The 18,191-nt window shown below is 32.3% G+C and overlaps 1 protein-coding gene across 4 annotated transcripts; it reads right to left on the reverse strand.

The window, feature by feature from the left end:
• Positions 1–4,129: 4,129 nt before the first annotated feature.
• Positions 4,130–10,961, reverse strand: LOC110612453 (AT-rich interactive domain-containing protein 6). Of its 4 annotated transcripts, none has more exons than XM_021753249.2 (13): positions 10,686–10,961; positions 9,560–10,496; positions 9,414–9,453; positions 7,560–7,612; positions 7,105–7,150; positions 6,938–7,030; positions 5,653–5,775; positions 5,487–5,538; positions 5,358–5,411; positions 5,169–5,230; positions 5,018–5,068; positions 4,774–4,866; positions 4,130–4,459 (listed from the first exon to the last, which is right to left on the reverse strand). In XM_021753249.2, exons 2-13 carry the CDS (start codon positions 10,405–10,407, stop codon positions 4,355–4,357), a joined length of 1,620 nt encoding a protein of 539 aa, XP_021608941.1. In that variant the 5' UTR covers positions 10,408–10,496; positions 10,686–10,961; the 3' UTR covers positions 4,130–4,354. The 4 variants fall into 4 exon arrangements, 3 of the variants coding, with proteins under 3 accessions (XP_021608941.1, XP_021608939.1, XP_021608940.1); XM_021753247.2 differs by having other exon boundaries at positions 5,169–5,263; XM_021753248.2 differs by having other exon boundaries at positions 5,169–5,235; positions 5,336–5,411.
• Positions 10,962–18,191: the final 7,230 nt, after the last annotated feature.

Here is an 18,191-nt window from a genome sequence, read left to right on the forward strand (position 1 = left end):
AATGCAACATGAATTGCATGCCCTCGAACAGAATAACACCTGGATCCTTACAACCCTTCCTAAAGGCAAGAAAGCCATAGGTTGTAAATGGGTCTATAAGGTCAAATGTAAACCAAATGGTGACATTGATAGATTCAAAGCCCGGTTGGTCGCCAAGGGTTACAATCAAATTGAAGGTCTTGATTATAAAGACCGGTTTTCTCCTGTTGCCAAATTGGCTACAGTTCGTATTCTCATAGCCCTTGCTACTCATAAACAATGGCCTGTGTTTCAACTTGACATAAACAATGCTTTCTTACATGGCACCTTAGATGAGGAAGTCTATATGCTTCCACCACAGGGTTATGATAAGGCTCTGCCCGGGCAAGTCTGCCTCCTCCAGAAATCCTTATATGGACTTAAACAGGCTTCTCGGCAATGGAATCTTGAGTTTACAAGTTTTTTGCAGACACTAGGTTTCACCCAATCTGCCCATGAATACTGCCTTTTTGTTAAATGCACTACTGACTATTTTTTGGCCTTGTTAATATATGTGGATGACATTCTTCTTACTGGTACCTCTACTGTTGCTATGACTGAGGTTAAAAATGCTTTACATTCCAAGTTCACCATTAAAGACTTGGGGTTTCTGAAATACTTTCTTGGCCTAGAAGTGGCCAGATCATCTACTGCTACTCTTTTAAGCCAAACCAAGTATATTTCTGATATTTTGAGGGATGCTGGTATGCACTCATGCAAACCAGCCTCCTTTCCCTTGCCTAAAGGGCTGCGTCTCTCTCTGGACACAGGAGATATTCTTCCTGAACCCCATGCTTACAGACGTCTAATTGGGAGGTTGCTATATGTTAATCTTACACGGCCTGACCTCAGTTATGCTGTCCAGCATCTGAGCCAGTTCATGCATCAACCCCGCAAGCCTCATTGGGAGGCTACCATGCATGTCCTTCGCTACTTGAAAGGCACTATACATCAAGGGCTATGCTTTCCTATTACTGCCACCATGCCTCTCACAGCTTACTGTGATTCTGATTGGGCCTCCTGCCCCTTTTCGCGCAAATCTCTCACTGGATTCTGCATTTTTTTTGGATCCTCATTGGTTTCTTGGAAAACCAAGAAACAACCCACTGTCTCAAAATCATCCGCTGAGGCGGAATATCGTGCTATGGCAAGTACTGTTTGTGAATTATTGTGTATTTCTTATATTCTTCAAGACTTGCAGGTGCCTACTCAGCTGCCAATCCCTCTCCACTGTGATAATCAGGCTGCCTTGCATATCGCTGCTAACCCGGTGTTTCATGAACGTACAAAACACATTTCGATTGACTGCCACATTGTCCGTGAGCAGCTTCAGCGGGGTTTCATTCACCCTTCGCATGTTTCCACCACTGCTCAACTTGCAGACCTGCTCACCAAGCCTTTATCTTCTGATCAGCATCACCACCTTTGTTCCAAGTTGCCCCTGGTCTCCATCCCAGTTCCAACTTGCAGGGGGCGTGAAGAGAATGCAAGATAATCATAGTTTAGTTGATATATTGTTTTGTTTTATTCTTTGCTGTCTTATGGGCATAATTGTCCTTTTATAATCTGAGCACCTGTTACGCTCCACGTGAGGAGTATATAAGCTCCTCTAAAACTAAGTTTCGGATTTATCTTATTCTTGTAAAAACTCATTACATCTTGAATAAAAGGAAAAAGGCATGCTTCTCCTTCTTTCTCTTCAGATTTAGTTTTAGTGCAGATTAATAATAAATCATAATTTTCAAACGGTATTATTTTGCATAAATAAAAATTTTTTAGAGTGAATATGAAATAACAACATTTGACAAATCATTTTGAATCCATGAGTAATTAAGATGCTCTTGATATTTATAAGCTTATATACATTATTTTAATTAAATTGAACTAAGCATTTTCAAAAAAAAAAAATTAAGTATATATATTTATGAGGTTTAAATTTCATTTTTCAAATTCTCTCATCTAATAATATAATTTTTTGGTAGAAATTTTTACACTTATATAGTATGCAAGAGAATAAATGTCATTGAGAAAATTTTTATAATACTATTCAACGATTGTATTATAATCATTGATTATAAGAGTTCTACGTAAATCTTCCGTAAATCTAAGAAAATATTAAATAATTAATGGCTTCCTTTTTCTTCCCAACCTTCAAAAAAAGCCATACATACTCTTGGAGGCTCTAATGGATATCAGGGAAATCATTTTTCTAATAGGCAAACTATCAAATTTGCTAGAAAAACTTCTAGTGGCTGCTACATTAGTCTTTCCAAGGAAGACCTTGATACATTAAGAGAGATATCAAGTGACTACACGAACTGCACTGTGCATATTTCTCCAATACCAGACAATCAGCTGATGGACACATCCATTGCAGTGAAATATTGATGTGCTTAAATGATCCTTTTATTCTTTGACTATGAAGCTATATGCAAAAATATATAACTGAGGTGGTTGGTATCTTATTAGCTAGCATTTCAATTTAATAATCTTTATAAACGACCGAGCTTACAAAGTAATCGAATATTTTGATTATACAATCGCATATTTTGAATGTTGATTGCCGTAAGAAAATAAGGTTTTATATATAAATTCTCTTTTTTTTTTTAGATATAAATCCAATTAAATCTATTCACTTCTATTTAAGAACTAAATAAATTTAATTCAATTTTTTCGACCAATTAAGCACATATACTTTTGCTCAATGATCAAATAAGTCCTGAACTAATAAAATATTTTTTTATTGATAAGATTTATTTTTTTAATTTTTAAAATTATCTACTCTTTTTATGTAGTTTTTTAATATTTATGTTAATTAAAATCCTAAATTTTTGATATTTTAAATTTAAAAAAATAATATTTTATTATTAAAAATATAAATCATATTAGATCAGGACTTATTTGACTACAAAGACTTAATTGATAAAAAAAAAATTAAATTGAATTTATTTTAACCCTTGAACAAAAATACAGGGACTTAATTGAACTTTTTTTTTCTACTTCAGGATAATGTGTACTTTTCAGGTTCAAAATTTGTAGGGATTGCTATTTGTATGCCCAAAAGGAGACTGGCATTTTTCTTGAATTGGAGAGTTAGTAATCCAAATAAGACGCAAGATGGTTGTGGATTATGTCAGTAGAATGTGAAATATGGTTTGCTTTCCTTGGATTTTGGATCAAATGCCTAAGCTTTCTCCTATGGATCGCTCCATGCAGTAGACATATGTGTGTCCATTGATGAGCCTGAGAAAGAGCCACCCTCGATCGCTGCCAATACTATTCTTTCAATTCTAGGAGCTGATTACCTTGTAGAGAAGGTTTCTTGCTATATGTCTGATGATGGAGGTGCACTTCTTACTTTTGAGAAAATGTTTGAGGCTTGCAGCTTTGCTGATCTATGGGTTAACATCATATTGAACCAAGGAATCCTGACACCTACTTCGGCTTAAAAGTTTATCCAACTAAGAAAAGAGAAAACAGGCCAGGAGAAGAATAAAAAGAGTACAATGAGTTGAATGTGAGAATAAATGGACTTCCAGACTCCATTAAAAGGATATCAGAAGCTGTTAATGCAAGAGAGAAAATATACATGTTGAAGAACATGAGAGAGGGTGGAGCCGACCCTTTAGAGCCTATTGAGATCCAAAAGGCCACTTGGATGGCGGCAGATGGAACTCATTGGCCTCCCCGGCAGTAGTGTGGGAGGAAGGATGAGCACAAAACTTTGGCCAGCGTGTTTTTACATACACATTGGATATGATATCCCTGTCAATTAGAACAAATCTGCATAGAGAATGCAAATTTCCAACCCAACATTCCCCTACTTCTACACTTTTCAGTTTTTAATCCTTCACAGGCATGGCCTAGATGAACCGAGTTAAAATCAGATAACACTTGATCTTTTGCTCCAGATTTGCAGGACCCTGCTTTCTAACTTATTGGATATACAAGGATATGATTTCTGAACTAAAGGATTAAATCAAAGCAGACTTCTTAGCCCAGTTTTTACAAAGATAACAAAATGGCTATTTCAAAAATACATGAGAACAGTACAGTCCTGCTTGCATGTATTTACTTCGCTACCAAATCCCACTTCCATTTGAAATCAAAATAATAAAAGAAACATATTTAGAGATAGTTGAATTTCAATGCTATTAATTACAGAAATTAAAAGACTAAGATGCAAATATACCCATTTACACTGGTCTCAGGTTTCGACTGTGAGCAATGACTAAACAACTTGCACTACAAAATTAGTCTTTGCTCTAAACTAGTTTCTTCTGACAGGGAGCGAGTAACAACCCGCTTTCCTTTAATTGACAACATCCTCTGCATTCTAAATATCTGACTGCTCAAAAGGGACACGCACAAACAACTGCCCATGCAGGGTAACAACAGCAGATGTCTGATGTGGATCAATTCTGGAAGGTAAGCTCACAACCTGCAATCAGAAACCAATGTTACACTTCATTTGGTTACATGACAAAGAGCATCAAGTCTAGTAGTCTACATGGTACTCATTTTTAATCCATGGAATAAACAGGATCTACATGGAAAATTAGCAGGTTATTCATTTTCTTCTGTTATAATATCTTGATATAAAGAGTAATATTTCTGTTTGTACGTGCTCGAATTAGTCAACAAGGGGGGCCAAAGAAGTAGCCTTTATTACTCTCCAAGCGAAACATGCTAAGAAACTCGGATGGACAAACACAAAAAATACAAGGAATTCGAATTCATTAATTTTTCACAAACCTTTTTAAAGGGTGTGACACCCCAAGGATTATCTAATTGTTCTGGTTGACCAGATATAATCAAGCGTCCAGCTGGATCAGACTGAACGTGCACCTGAAAATAGATATCATTGGAATATAAAGACTTGTAGGAAGTAAAATGTCAACATCATTCAAGGAAAAAGCTCAAAAGCACAGAAAAGCTCTGTCATGTTGTGAAAAGAGATAAAACAAGACCAAAAGGAAGGCTTTCAGATGCAGCTTACCTCCTCACGCAAAAGCCCTGGAACTAAAGCATATATTTCAAAGCAATCGTTCTGCATATGGTCAAAATTTTAGCACTCAATGAGAAAAGCTTAAGGATCAATATATTTAGAGAATCATAACTCATATAATTGGAAATAGACAAAATCTTACAGTCCTTTGCACATTGATCTTCACCCAATCAGCTGGAGGTCCAATGTCAATGACCATAGTATCTGCCCTGCCAAAGAAAAACCCCAATTTCAGCACTTTCAAATTGGGGGTATTATGTTTCACAGTCAGTCAATGCCTATGACAACAGAGTAACCAGAGATAGTAACTGCAGTTTCATTGTTTTCATACGAGGAACATGGACAGCACGCTCAACAGTTGATGGCTTTTTACGCTTCAGTAAACCTGAGTCAACAATCCAAGTTCAGAGAGATATTTGCATCTAAAGTACAGAAGATACTGATCCATAATTAGTTATACCATTGGATTTTAGCTGCTTGTCACTCTTTGGAGTAGAATTTGAGTTCTTATCCTAACTCAGAAAAAGAAAAGAAATAGCAAGTTAAGGAAAAAGGTCTTGTCTAAATGCTGGGAATGCGGCAGGGAACAAAAATTTAATCATCAAGCTTAGAAGTTGTCCACACACCTTGATGATTGGATCACAAACCTGACCATTACCAAGGAGACGTTGGGAGTGCCATCCCTGCATGGCACGAGCCGCAGCATCCCTTATTGCCCTACCCGACCCAGCAGCTTGACTTCCTACTGCCTGTAATCAAATTTATTAGGACAGTAAACCAGATTCCTAACAGAACATATGTACATAATCATCTAAGAAAAGGAAGCAACAGAATCTAAATTCAAATTGCAAATATAGAAGCAAACAAGCAAGAAAATATGCAAAACAAGAGCAAATGAAATGAGCATGCCCATGCTATCCAGTAAGGTTACCACATCAAAATCATGCCTTAAATAACCAATCCTCAAAGAAGGCAACCAGAAACAGACCCCATACAAATCTAGAGTTATAACAGACTACCTTCCAACTTTCCAACCATCACAAAAGGACTCCAGAAAATTTATCTCCTGCACCTTACTTCCTTATTGCAAGTACCCTTTGTTCCTCCACATAGGAATTTTGCTACACTTATACTGAGAAATTAAAGTCCTCAATGCAACCACATTGGATTGATAGATTGAAGAATATATATCAACAAAACTTAAAACTCCATAATCTTGATGATTTTAAAATGTAACAGCCACTATTTATGTGCTTTTTTTCCCTCCCGTTACCAAAAGAAAATATGTTCCTACAATGTCCATTATTCCCATTAATTCAGAGTAACATTCATTTTTTACTTATAATTAATGGTAACAGTCCATTACTCACTTATTTTTTAGCAGCTATTTCTCATTCTTTTTCATCTAGTATGGGGAGTTTTAAGCTGTCGTGTCCCACTTTCTCTCCCAAAACTTTCATCAAAAGTTTTCTTCCTACAAATCTTTCATTTCTCCTCTCTTGAGCTAAAGATCATCAACTATATTTCTTCTTCTACACATCTCTTGCGAAAATTAAGTTATCTATTTTTGTTTATGGTCTTTTTACTTTTCCATTGAAGAATATTTGACACTAGGTATTTTCTTAAATTTATAATATGGAGCATTAATCTTTACTATCTACATAGTTATTTTAGCTTTAAATTGATTAATGCTAATGATGTCTGAAAATGATGGTCTTAATGTTTGTATTTGATACATTTATACTTACCTATTCATTTCATGAACTTTGCAAAATTTTCAGAAATAATTTGCACAATGATAAGCTATTACAATTGTATTATGGCCATCACAAGCCTGTTTTTATTTTACCTTTGAAGACAGCCATGACAGTGACTTAAATCCAGTCATATGCATTAGATATTTCAGATTACCTGATTTTCAACTCTAATGGGCTCTGTCAAGGAAGCATCAGAAAAAGGGAGCTCCCCACAATGCATTTTATGCCTTTCATACTCAAGTAATGCCTGCATAAAATGATGATTATGAATCCTAGGAAGTAATAATTCCATAGATATAGTTATCAGTTAGAGCACATTACCTTCTCATAGAAAATTCGGAATGTCCAAGAGACAGTAGTGCAGGTCCTGTTCAATCAAAAGTTCAAAACCATAATGAAGAATTAACTTGATCCAAAACAACTAAAAAAAAAAAAGTTGAAACCAATAAATTAGAGCATCATAGCGAAACCAGAGCATAGATATTGAGGATTTGTAAGATTCTAGTAAAGAAACCTATAGCTCAAAGTTATAGGAAAACTTCCTACATGCAAATCCAGCAAACTCAAACACTATCAATAAAAGCATTCAATTCCAATTTGTTTTCAACTCTTGCAAACAATGAGACTAACACAATTATCCAGCAGACAACCACAGTAATTTACTACCTAATCACCCAAACATAGAAGGTAAATGCATTCCTCTTCTATTCCCAGAAACTGTAAACATAATATAGAAGTCATTGTCAGATATCAAATAAAATCAGAGTCATCCTTACTTTGGGGGTCTGAATGATTCTCCCACTTGCCGCCATAATTTGCATGAAGTCACCTGTAAATGGTCATAAACAAAAAGAAACCCTGTAATATCTTCTCAAGAACCAACAAAAAGGTGCATGATATTCTAAAGGTTTACAAGCAATTGAGACGTCACATGAAACCACTTTTAAGAAATTTTGTATTTTGGATCAACAGTAAATCAATAATATCTCCAGCAAGTTGTGAAAAGATAACTAATCAGATACTGAAAGCAGGAACTGTGGAAGATGGAAAGAAATGGGAATGAGAAAAACAACATTCAATTTAGCAAGTCACTTAGGGATAAGCAGTTCAATAAAAAGGCACTGTAGGAAAACGTACCGGCAAGGACCAGTTCATAAAGGTCAGACACATTTGTTTCCACTACTATAATTTCGCTTTCTGAAACTCTTTTTCCAAACAAGTTCAATTTTTTGGAAAATATTATTTAGTATCCTTCGTACATTCATCATAAAAAGACCTCAGAATATCCTGTCACTTTTTTTAAAAGAAAATTTCAAATTTATGTCGAGCTATTATTAGTAATCCTTTTGTTATCAACAATTAATAGTCAACACCCAATATTAACTAAAAAATACAGATTGGGAGAGTGTTGAATCCCACATCGGTTGTGGAAAGGGGTAATGTGCCCCTTATATGAGCCATAGGCAATCCTCCCCCTAGACCTAGCTTAGTTAGGCCTGGCCCAGATTTAACATGGTATCAGAGCCTCCCCATCCGATGTTGGGCGCCCCATAAATGTGCCACGCACCAGTAAAAATTCTGAGCATGAGGGGGTGTGTTGAATCCCATATCGGTTGTGGAAAGGGGTAATGTGCCTCTTATATGAGCCATAAGCAATCCTCCCCATTGATCTAGCTTTTGGGGTGAGTTAGGCCTGACCCAAATTTAACAAAGAGAAAGTAAACATCGAGAACTACAGTAAAGTGCTTTATCATAGAAAAAAGGTTAGTAATGCTTGACAAGGTTCAGATTCAGCTAACTAATGCATTTGAAGTTCAGTAGCAGATTACTGGATGAACAAATTGTACACTGAATTATTGATTAAAAAAATTTAATAGTTATACTTTTAATCTGAAGCAGAAAGGTGGTAGAGAGACAGAAAAGAGGAGAGGGGATAAAAAGACACAAGCTTTAGTAAATCTGCTTATAGGACGGAGTATGAAGGGTCTATCTCATAATTCAGGAAGTCAAGGCTTAAACAGTGGCACCACTCCCCTTAAAGAAATTTCCAGTACTCGAAAGAAACTAGTAAACCTTTTATAATTTTAAAACTACTTTAGGGAGAACAATTCAAAAAAGATCTCATTGCAAATAAAATTTTAATTCAATATATTTATCCTTTGAAAAAAGAAAGTTGAACTTATTGGTATATTTCCCAAATATTTAACTGGTTTAATAAATTGAAAGCCATATAACAACAAATACAGCATGGGTCTTGCTTATAAAAATAAAATCAACTGATTATTTCCCTTTTATTCATTTATACATGAATATATGTCAGCTTGTTCTGACCTATAAGATTAACCATCCATCAACTCAAAATTACAGCACAATCATAATCAAGTAGAAAATTTTTATGGTTCAGTTGAATAATTGTAGATAAGCTGCAATCAGATCCGTCCAAAACATAAAGAGGGAAATTTAAGTTCCTGACATCTAAATATGTAATAAGTCTAACATAGTTAATCAATTAAGAGTCTGGAACACATGTTCTATATTTTATCATAACACAGGCGCGTACTTCTCAAGGCATTGCAAACAAATGAAGCCTGATAAAAGATGAATAATTGTCGGATGGAAAGAAGGCAAACCTGTTCATATCCTCCCAGTTTGACCACAGCTCTCCATAACCTAAATCAAACAAAAAGGTAGGATAAGTAACACGTAGCTGGAAGGTTTTCTAATGAATACCACATAAGCTTTCAAACTAGAATGCAAACAAATAGTAACAACTTACTTGAGCAAATTCAGTTCTTCTTTGTAGAACTTGGGGGCCTTGAATTCAAAGTTATTTTCTTTATAAAAAGTTTCAACCTCCTTCATAAATGCAGCTTGCTCCTCTTCTGTTCCTGACTCATAGCCCTCAGATGAAGTAGGTTCTACAAGGAATGATTTGTTTGGAGTGCTCATGGTGGCTCCATGCTCCTCATCCAAACTGGGTTTTGCCATCTCCTTTGTAGTCTGTGATGGAGACAAATCCATCTTGGTCACAACATCTTTCACTGCCTCCACATTCTTATGATCATCAACTTTCTCATAACCTTCAGCTTTGGTCTCCAAAGACTTTTCATTCAAGAGCTGGATATGACTATCCTCATTTTTAACATCTGCATTATTGTTAATTTCGTTGGCACCATTATCAGCACTATCAACAGAGTCAAATTTCACATTCAGAAGGTCACCATTTATTCCATCGGCATTGGCATTGGCTTTGGCTTTGGCTTGGATGTTACCACCACTAGTTGCATTTTCTTGGACTTCACTATCACTAGTAGCATTTCCAGCCTTGTTATCATTAAAAGCCTCAGGACTTTTGGCACCAACAATATCTGCAACATTTCCACCTGGGATTTGTTCTTCTACCTGAACAACTGTTTTGTCCATTGCATCTTTGGTAACACCATCCTTGTCCTCTGCCCTCAGTTCCCCATTTTTAACTAGGTTTTGAGCTTCCTGATCCCCAGAGTGAGACAAAGGAGGGCCCTTGGCTTCCCTTTCAAGTAGAGCATCATTTAAATTGATATTGACTGTTTCCTCCACATCTTTCCCCGCTTCTTTAGCATGCTCCATTTCATTACTAGTCATATCTATAGTATAGTATTGCTACCAAAATCCGTATAAAAACTTAACAACCAACTCAGCCACCCTTGTTAAAGAGAATAACAACTGAAACCCTAAAAACAAAAAAGGAAAAAAGAAAAAAGAAAAATCAGCTCGCAAAACCAAGTAACGGCTGAAGGAGAAAATTACGAGTAACTTACCTACTGAGAAAACACTACATGCAAAATTGTTATGCAAATCACCAAAACGTAAAATAGAGGAAAAGAGGGGAGAAAATACATGTTGAGGAAGAAGAAGCATACCCTTTTGAGCGTACAGCGTCTACAAGGAAGCATCAACTGAGTCCAAACACAAACAACCCTTTACTCAGAAGCCAATGAACAAGCACCTGGTGCTTGTGTTTCTCTGTTTCTCTATTGTCGCGTGCGTTTTCTTTCCCAAAGAAAAGAAAATGGCAAAGTGACAGTGTTTCGCAGAGGAGAGAAGGAGAGAAACAAGGAAAGAGCTCAGAGCAGAGAGATAGAGAGAGAAACCAAGCAGAAAGGCGTTTTGTTTTGTTTTTGTTTGTTTGTTTATTCTTTTTTCCTAATATTTATCTGTTATGGAGTCCATCCTAGACATGGCCACGGTTCGGTTTGTATCGTCAACCGAACTGAAATTGCACCTGTTAAACACGGGATGAGACTGATCAATTGATTCTGATTTTTAAATCAGATCAAAACTTTAAACTAGAAGATCGGTTATGATTTTCCTTTTGTGAACTAAAATCGATTTTAAACCAGGGATTCGATTTTGATTTAATTTTTTATTTTTTACATAAATCATTTTAAAAAATATATTATTAAAAATAATAATAAATAAATTAAATTATCAAATAATTAAATTTAAATTTATTTTTAATTTTTAAAAAATATTAATTACATTTTTTATTTCAATCAGAGATCGGGAGAGTAGAAGTTTGAAACCTCTTAAATTACTCATATACACTTACCACCAAATTAAAATTTTGAATGTAAAAATATTAGTTATATTTAAATATAATATTATTTTATTTTTATATTATATTTATATTATTTTATTTTTTATATCATATAAATGAATATATTTTATGATTTACTTTTTTAATAAAATATATATTTAATAATATTTAAGATTTATATTTATTTTTTATATTTTATTTAAATTTTCCATCGTTAAATTTTTTAAAATTAAAATTAATTTAACTGTTCATAATTTAAATATAGTTAAAATTGAAATGATAAATATTTTAAAATCGAGTTGGAACCAGATTAAAATCATCTAGAATTATTTTAAATTAAATCAAGTGTGATTTAATTTAAAAAATAAATCAAACCGTTAGTTTCAAACTAAAACCGAACCGACACCGGCTCATGGCCAAGTCTTAGTCCACCCCAATCCATTCAAAGCAAACGGGATGATTTTTTTACATTATCTGGTACCGCAGGATAAGTAAGGCATTTATTTTTATTTTTCATGTAAATTCATAATAATTATTATTAAAATAATAGATTGTATAACGGCTTTTTAATAAATTCCTGTAATCAACTCCATTAGTATATTCGAAAAAAAAACTTCCATTAATATAAAATTACAATTTTAATGAAAAATATTTATTTTGCACAGATTAGTTTTTCATTTTTTTGAAAATATTTATTTTATTAATAATTAAAAAAACTTTATTTATCATATCTAAATTAATTTAAAATGTCTCTCTTATACATTTAAAAAGACCATATTAAAATATATTAATCAAGGATATAGATTTATGCATATAGGATTAGTACAAATTGCCATAAAACCATTAACAGTAGAAGGATTAAATACTAGTATGCATGTAGCATTAAGAGACTATAGACATATTAATTACAAAGATTCTTTATTAGGATTATTTGAAACTAGTTTAACGAATGAACCAATATATTTAAACTGTTTCCCTAATTTTACAATTTCATTAACAGACCCTCATATAATGAAAATATTGACATTAAACATATTAACACATAATTATAATATGTTAAAAGGATCCCATATTTATGAAATATTTTATAGATTAAATTATAAAATAATGAATACAGGATTATGTCCTAATGCCATTGATCATAATAGACAAACAGGAGAAACAATTTTTTGGGAAATTGACCAAACCAAAGCTAATATAAATATACCAAAAGCGATACAATGGAAAGATGTCAGTCTACCAGAAACATGGAAATATCCAGTCAAAACCATGCCAAGTTTACCTGCTAAGGAAAATACATAAATAGATTATATTATTCAAAATAATGATGGAACAGTAGAATTAAAATTTAAAAGATCTAATTCTTTTAGACAAACCACCCCTAGTATATATCAACCATCTAGACATTCCTTAGAATCCTCCCGTAGAAGACATACCATAGATATACAGACAGATACAAGTATATCAGGAGACTCTACTATTCCTAATTACCAAGGACCCTTTGTAGGAGAGACTTCAGGTACCAAACCTGTAGAAGAAACCTTTAATCATCAAACCATACCACAATCTACTACCCAAGGAATAAAAATACAAGAAGGCGTTTTTAGACAAGGACAATTTAGTCAACCTTATGAAGAGAGTACTTTTACAATTAATACCTTAACTCAAACCTTTACAATTGATAAAGACCAAATTCAAGCTGACTACATGTCAGATCAAAACCGGGGGAAAAGGGACATATTTTTACAACTCTATTCCAGAAAAGAGCAAAGTCTACTTAAAAAACAATTCTTTGCTTTTTGTGAACAAGTTGAAAAAACCATACCATTTTTTACATATTTGAAATATTTTCATGAAAATAAATTAAATATATTAGAAAAGAAAATACATAAATGGCACAAAGTAAATAATGATGGTGGACCTAGTGATATAGCTCATGAATGTGAAAGACCACCACTAGATAGAGTATTTTTCAAAAAGAACCAAATATCTCATGGAATGCAACCAATTGTAGATACTAAAAATATACAGAGTAATGACATAAGAGATATTAATTTACAAAATAATTGGACTAATGTAACATTACATATAATAGGACAACAATTAGATAGGATGGAAGAAAAAATAGATAGGAATCACGAAGAAATTACAAATATAGAACATATAGAAACACCACAGGCACCATCACCAATAACACCTAAACCAAACACTATATATTTATCTCAAAGATATAGTAATCCAAAACCATATGATATAGATCCAGCTAAAAAACAAATTAATAAAACATTCACAAAAATGATACCACCATCACAAAATCCAATTGATACAGTTACAATAAATCCAAAAACAGAATTAAGTGATATGTCAAAATTATTACAAAAAATAATAAATGAACAAAGTACATCTCCAACACCTAGTGCTTCAGGAGGAATAAAAATAGAAGAACCAAAAACTAATAAAGATAAAGGAAAAATAACTATTCTTAATGAATATAATGAAACTTCTTCCTCTTCAGATGATGAAACTATATACAATCCCTTAAAAGCAACAGATTCTGACCAAGATATTGATGTTCCTATAAATATCATAGAAAGACAAAATAATAGACCAGATGATCTGAAAATTTTAGATAGAAAACAAAAACAATATAATGCAAAAAATATTTATGAATGGAACATAGATGATCTATCAGAAACAGAAATAATACAAATAACCAAAGAAATGGTCATCGTAGGAAATATTTACAAACAAAGAGTTGGTATTACAAAAAGAGATGCCGCGGAAAATATCATATTAGGATTTACTGGAGAATTAAGAACTTGGTGGGATAAATTATTAAGTAATGAGATAAAAACAAATATATTAATAGCAAGAAGAATTGATAGTACCACAGGTGAACCAGTTATTGACCCAGCAACAGGACAACCACAATCTTTTACCTTAGCATATCTAGTATATAATATTATATCACATTTCATAGGAGACTTAGATTTATATACAGAAAGAAACAGTGAAATCCTACAAAACCTAAAATGTAGAAAACTAGAAAATTTTAGATGGTATAAAGACAATTTTCTCAAAAGAGTTTATGCTCTAGCAGATCCGAATGCATATCATTGGAAAGAAAAGTTCTTAACAGGACTACCAAGATTATTTGCAACAAAAGTAAAAGAGACAATTGAACAAAAATTTGGCCATATATCATACGATGATCTAACATATGGAGACTTAATAACATGTGTCAATTTAACAGGAATAAGATTATGTAGGGATATGAAATTACAATAGAAATTAAAAATAGAAAATAGACAATCTAAAAAAGAACTAGGAAATTGGTGTGAACAATTCGGTTTCGGAACCATAAAGAGGCATAAACAGAAGAAATATAGACCTTTTAAGGCAGAAAAGATTTATAAAAAATATAATTACAAAAATAAACGATATAATAAACAAATAGATAAGAAACCCTTCAGAAGAAAACAATTTAAAAGAAATAATTATAATAGAAAAAATAACTTCAAAAGACCAAATAATAAAAATAATATAACATGTTATTTATGCAACCAGAAAGGACACTATGCAAAAGAATGTCCTGCTAGAAAGAAAATATACGAATTAGGTTTAGAATTAAAAATTGACAACATAGAACAATTATTAGATAAGATTGACCAAATTAAATTATCCTCTTCAGAATTAGATGATGAATATAGTAGTGACAATTCTTCAGAAACAATAAATAGTAGTACAGATAGTGGCCATGATTGTCAAGGAGAAATTTGCAATTGTAACAATAAGATAAATGTTTTAACAGAATATCACCAAGTATTAGAACAAATAGAGCAAGTGCAAGATTCTAATATAAAACGTAAAATGTTTAAAAAATTAACCAAATTAATCAATGAAGAAAAAAACAAGAAACTGAACCTCTAACAAAGTTTGAAGATATTGAACAAATGTTTAAAAATAAAAAATCAGTAACCATAATTTCTTCTATGGATTTACAATCAGAAATAAGACAATTAAAATTAGAAGTTAGACAATTAAAATATAGATGTGACCAATTAGAACAGAATCAACATGCTAAACAAAATCAAGATCAAAGTAAAGGACAGAGTTCAGGAAAAGACAAAACAAAAATAGAAAAATTAGTAGACACAGACACAGAAGATGAACAAGCATTAAAATTTAATGATATTACTAGAATTAAATATCAAAAATGGTATGTACGAATAAATTTGACAATTAAAGATTTTAACTTAAAAATCATTGCCATGTTAGATTCAGGAGCTGACATGAACTGTATAGATCAAGGAATAATACCAAGTAGATATTTTCATAAGACTAAACAGACATTATCTGCAGCAAATTCAACCAAAGTAAAAATAGATTACAAAATACCAAGTGCACATATTTGTAATAATGAAATTTGTTTTAAAACCAGTTTCATGTTAATAAAAAACCTTAATACACAAATCATATTAGGAAATCCATTTTTACAAATGCTATATCCCTTTAAGGTAACACAATTAGGATTAGAAACCAATGTGTTAGGACAAGATATTCTTTTCCAATTTATATCCCCAATAAATTACCATGATGTAAATTTATTTCAACAAGAAAATGTAAGTAAAATTAATAATCTAGAAAACCAAATAAAATTTGTAAAGAAAGATTTACATTCTATTAGAATAGAAGAACAGTTAGAAAATTCAAACATTAAACAACAAATTAAAACAATTCAAGAACAATTTGAAAAAGACCTATGTTCAGATTTACCAACAGCATTTTGGGATAGAAAACAGCACATAGTAACTTTACCATATGAACCTGATTTTAAGGAACAAGATATACCCACTAAAGCCAGGCCTATTCAAATGAACCAAGAAATGTTAGAATTTTGTAAAAAAGAAATTCAAGACTTATTAAACAAAAATTTAATTAGACCAAGTAAATCACCATGGTCATGCGCAACATTTTATGTTATTAAAAATGCTGAGATAGAATGAGGTGCACCAAGATTAGTAATCAATTATAAACCATTAAACAAGGTTTTAAGATGGATCAGATATCCCATACCAAACAAACAAGATCTCTTAAATAGATTATATAAAGCAGAAATCTTTTCAAAATTTGATATGAAATCAGGTTTTTGGCAAGTACAAATAGATGAAAAAGATAAATATAAAACAGCATTTACCGTACCATTTGGACAGTATGAATGGAACATTATGCCATTTGGCTTAAAAAATGCACCAAGTGAATTCCAGAAAATTATGAATGACATCTTTACACCATATGATTTTATCATAACTTATATCGATGATGTTTTAGTATTTAGTCAAAACATTGATCAACATATTAAGCATTTACATATCTTTTATAAAATCATAAAAAGAAATGGATTGGTTTTATCCAAACCCAAAATAAAAATTTTTCAAACAAAAATTAGATTCTTAGGTCATGAAATATATCAAAATACTATAATACCAATCCAGAGAAGTATAGAATTTGTAGATAAATTTCCTAATGAGATTAAAGAAAAAAACCAATTACAAAGATTTTTAGGTTCTTTAAATTATGTTGCTGATTTCTTACCAAATATAAGAATATTATGCAAACCATTATACAATAGATTAAAAAAGAATCCCAAACCATGGACAGAAGAACATACTAAATTAATACAGGAAATTAAAAAGCATGTAAAAACTTTACCATGTTTAAACCTTTGTAACCCAAATTATCCTAAGATTGTAGAAACAGACGCATCTGACCAAGGATATGGTGGAATATTAAAACAGAATATAAACCATAAAGATTATATTATAAGATATTATTCTGGTATATGGAATCCTACACAAGAAAAATATTCTACAATTAAAAAAGAGATTTTAGCAATAGTTTTATGTGTTACAAAATTCCAAAGTGACTTATTAAATCAAAAGTTTACCATTAGAGTTGATTGTAAAGCTGCGAAAGATGTTTTGACCAAAGATGTAAAAAATCTTGCAGCCAAACATATTTTTGCTAGATGGCAAGCATTTTTGTCTATTTTTGAGTTTGAAATTGAACATATTAAAGGAACTGATAATTCCATAGCTGATTTTCTAACCAGAGAATTTTTGCAGGGAACACCATGAACAAGGATAAAGGCAAGGAAGAAACACCAAAAGTCTCTTTAAGACAAAAAGCCAATTTGACCAATGCAAATATCAATTTATTTTCGGGACAAAGTCCTCGACCAAATTTAAACTTATCATCAATATCAGGACAAAGTCCTAGACAAAATACATACATGCATAGGCCCATGTTTACTAGTAGTACAAGTATAATGAGTAGGCCCTTAAGCCCAATGTCCAGCGCCCTTATTGTCAGACCAAGTTCTCCTCAGCCCAAGTCACCAAGCCCACAATTTACTTTACTAAATAAATTTACCCCTTTACAACCTCAAGAGTTAATCACTCCCTCTACCTTCAAGCAAGCTGTCACAGGACAAAGCTCAAACCCAAATCCATCACCAATGAGATCCTCACCAATAGAGCAATCAGAATATAGTTACAAAAATATTGAAGACATTATTCTTACCATAGAACCAGAATATTGGATACAAAATCCAAACCTTAATGCCTACCAGATGTGCAACTCCGTTTTCCCAAAAACTCATTTCTATATTCCAGACAATTTCTCTAAAAATCAGTCTTTTTATGAGTCTATCCTTGTTAAAACCAATTCTATAATTATGCATAATAATTTTGATCCTCATATTCAGAATAAAATAAGATATTGCAAAGTAAGAATTACCAAAGTTCTCACCATTTCTGATTGGGGACAA

Source organism: Manihot esculenta, chromosome 3 (assembly GCF_001659605.2).
Source record: "Manihot esculenta cultivar AM560-2 chromosome 3, M.esculenta_v8, whole genome shotgun sequence".
Classification (NCBI taxonomy): Eukaryota; Viridiplantae; Streptophyta; class Magnoliopsida; order Malpighiales; family Euphorbiaceae; genus Manihot; species Manihot esculenta.

Excerpts from the sequence above, each read along its gene's own strand:
- LOC110612453 (XM_021753247.2), bottom strand. The coding sequence starts at position 10,407 with ATGACTAGTAATGAAATGGAGCATGCTAAAGAAGCGGGGAAAGATGTG. Across the intron at positions 9,454-9,559 it reads GAAGAACTGAATTTGCTCAA|GTTATGGAGAGCTGTGGTCA; the intron begins GTAAGTTGTTAC and ends TGTTTGATTTAG. Across the intron at positions 7,613-9,413 it reads AACTGGGAGGATATGAACAG|GTGACTTCATGCAAATTATG; the intron begins GTTTGCCTTCTT and ends GACCATTTACAG.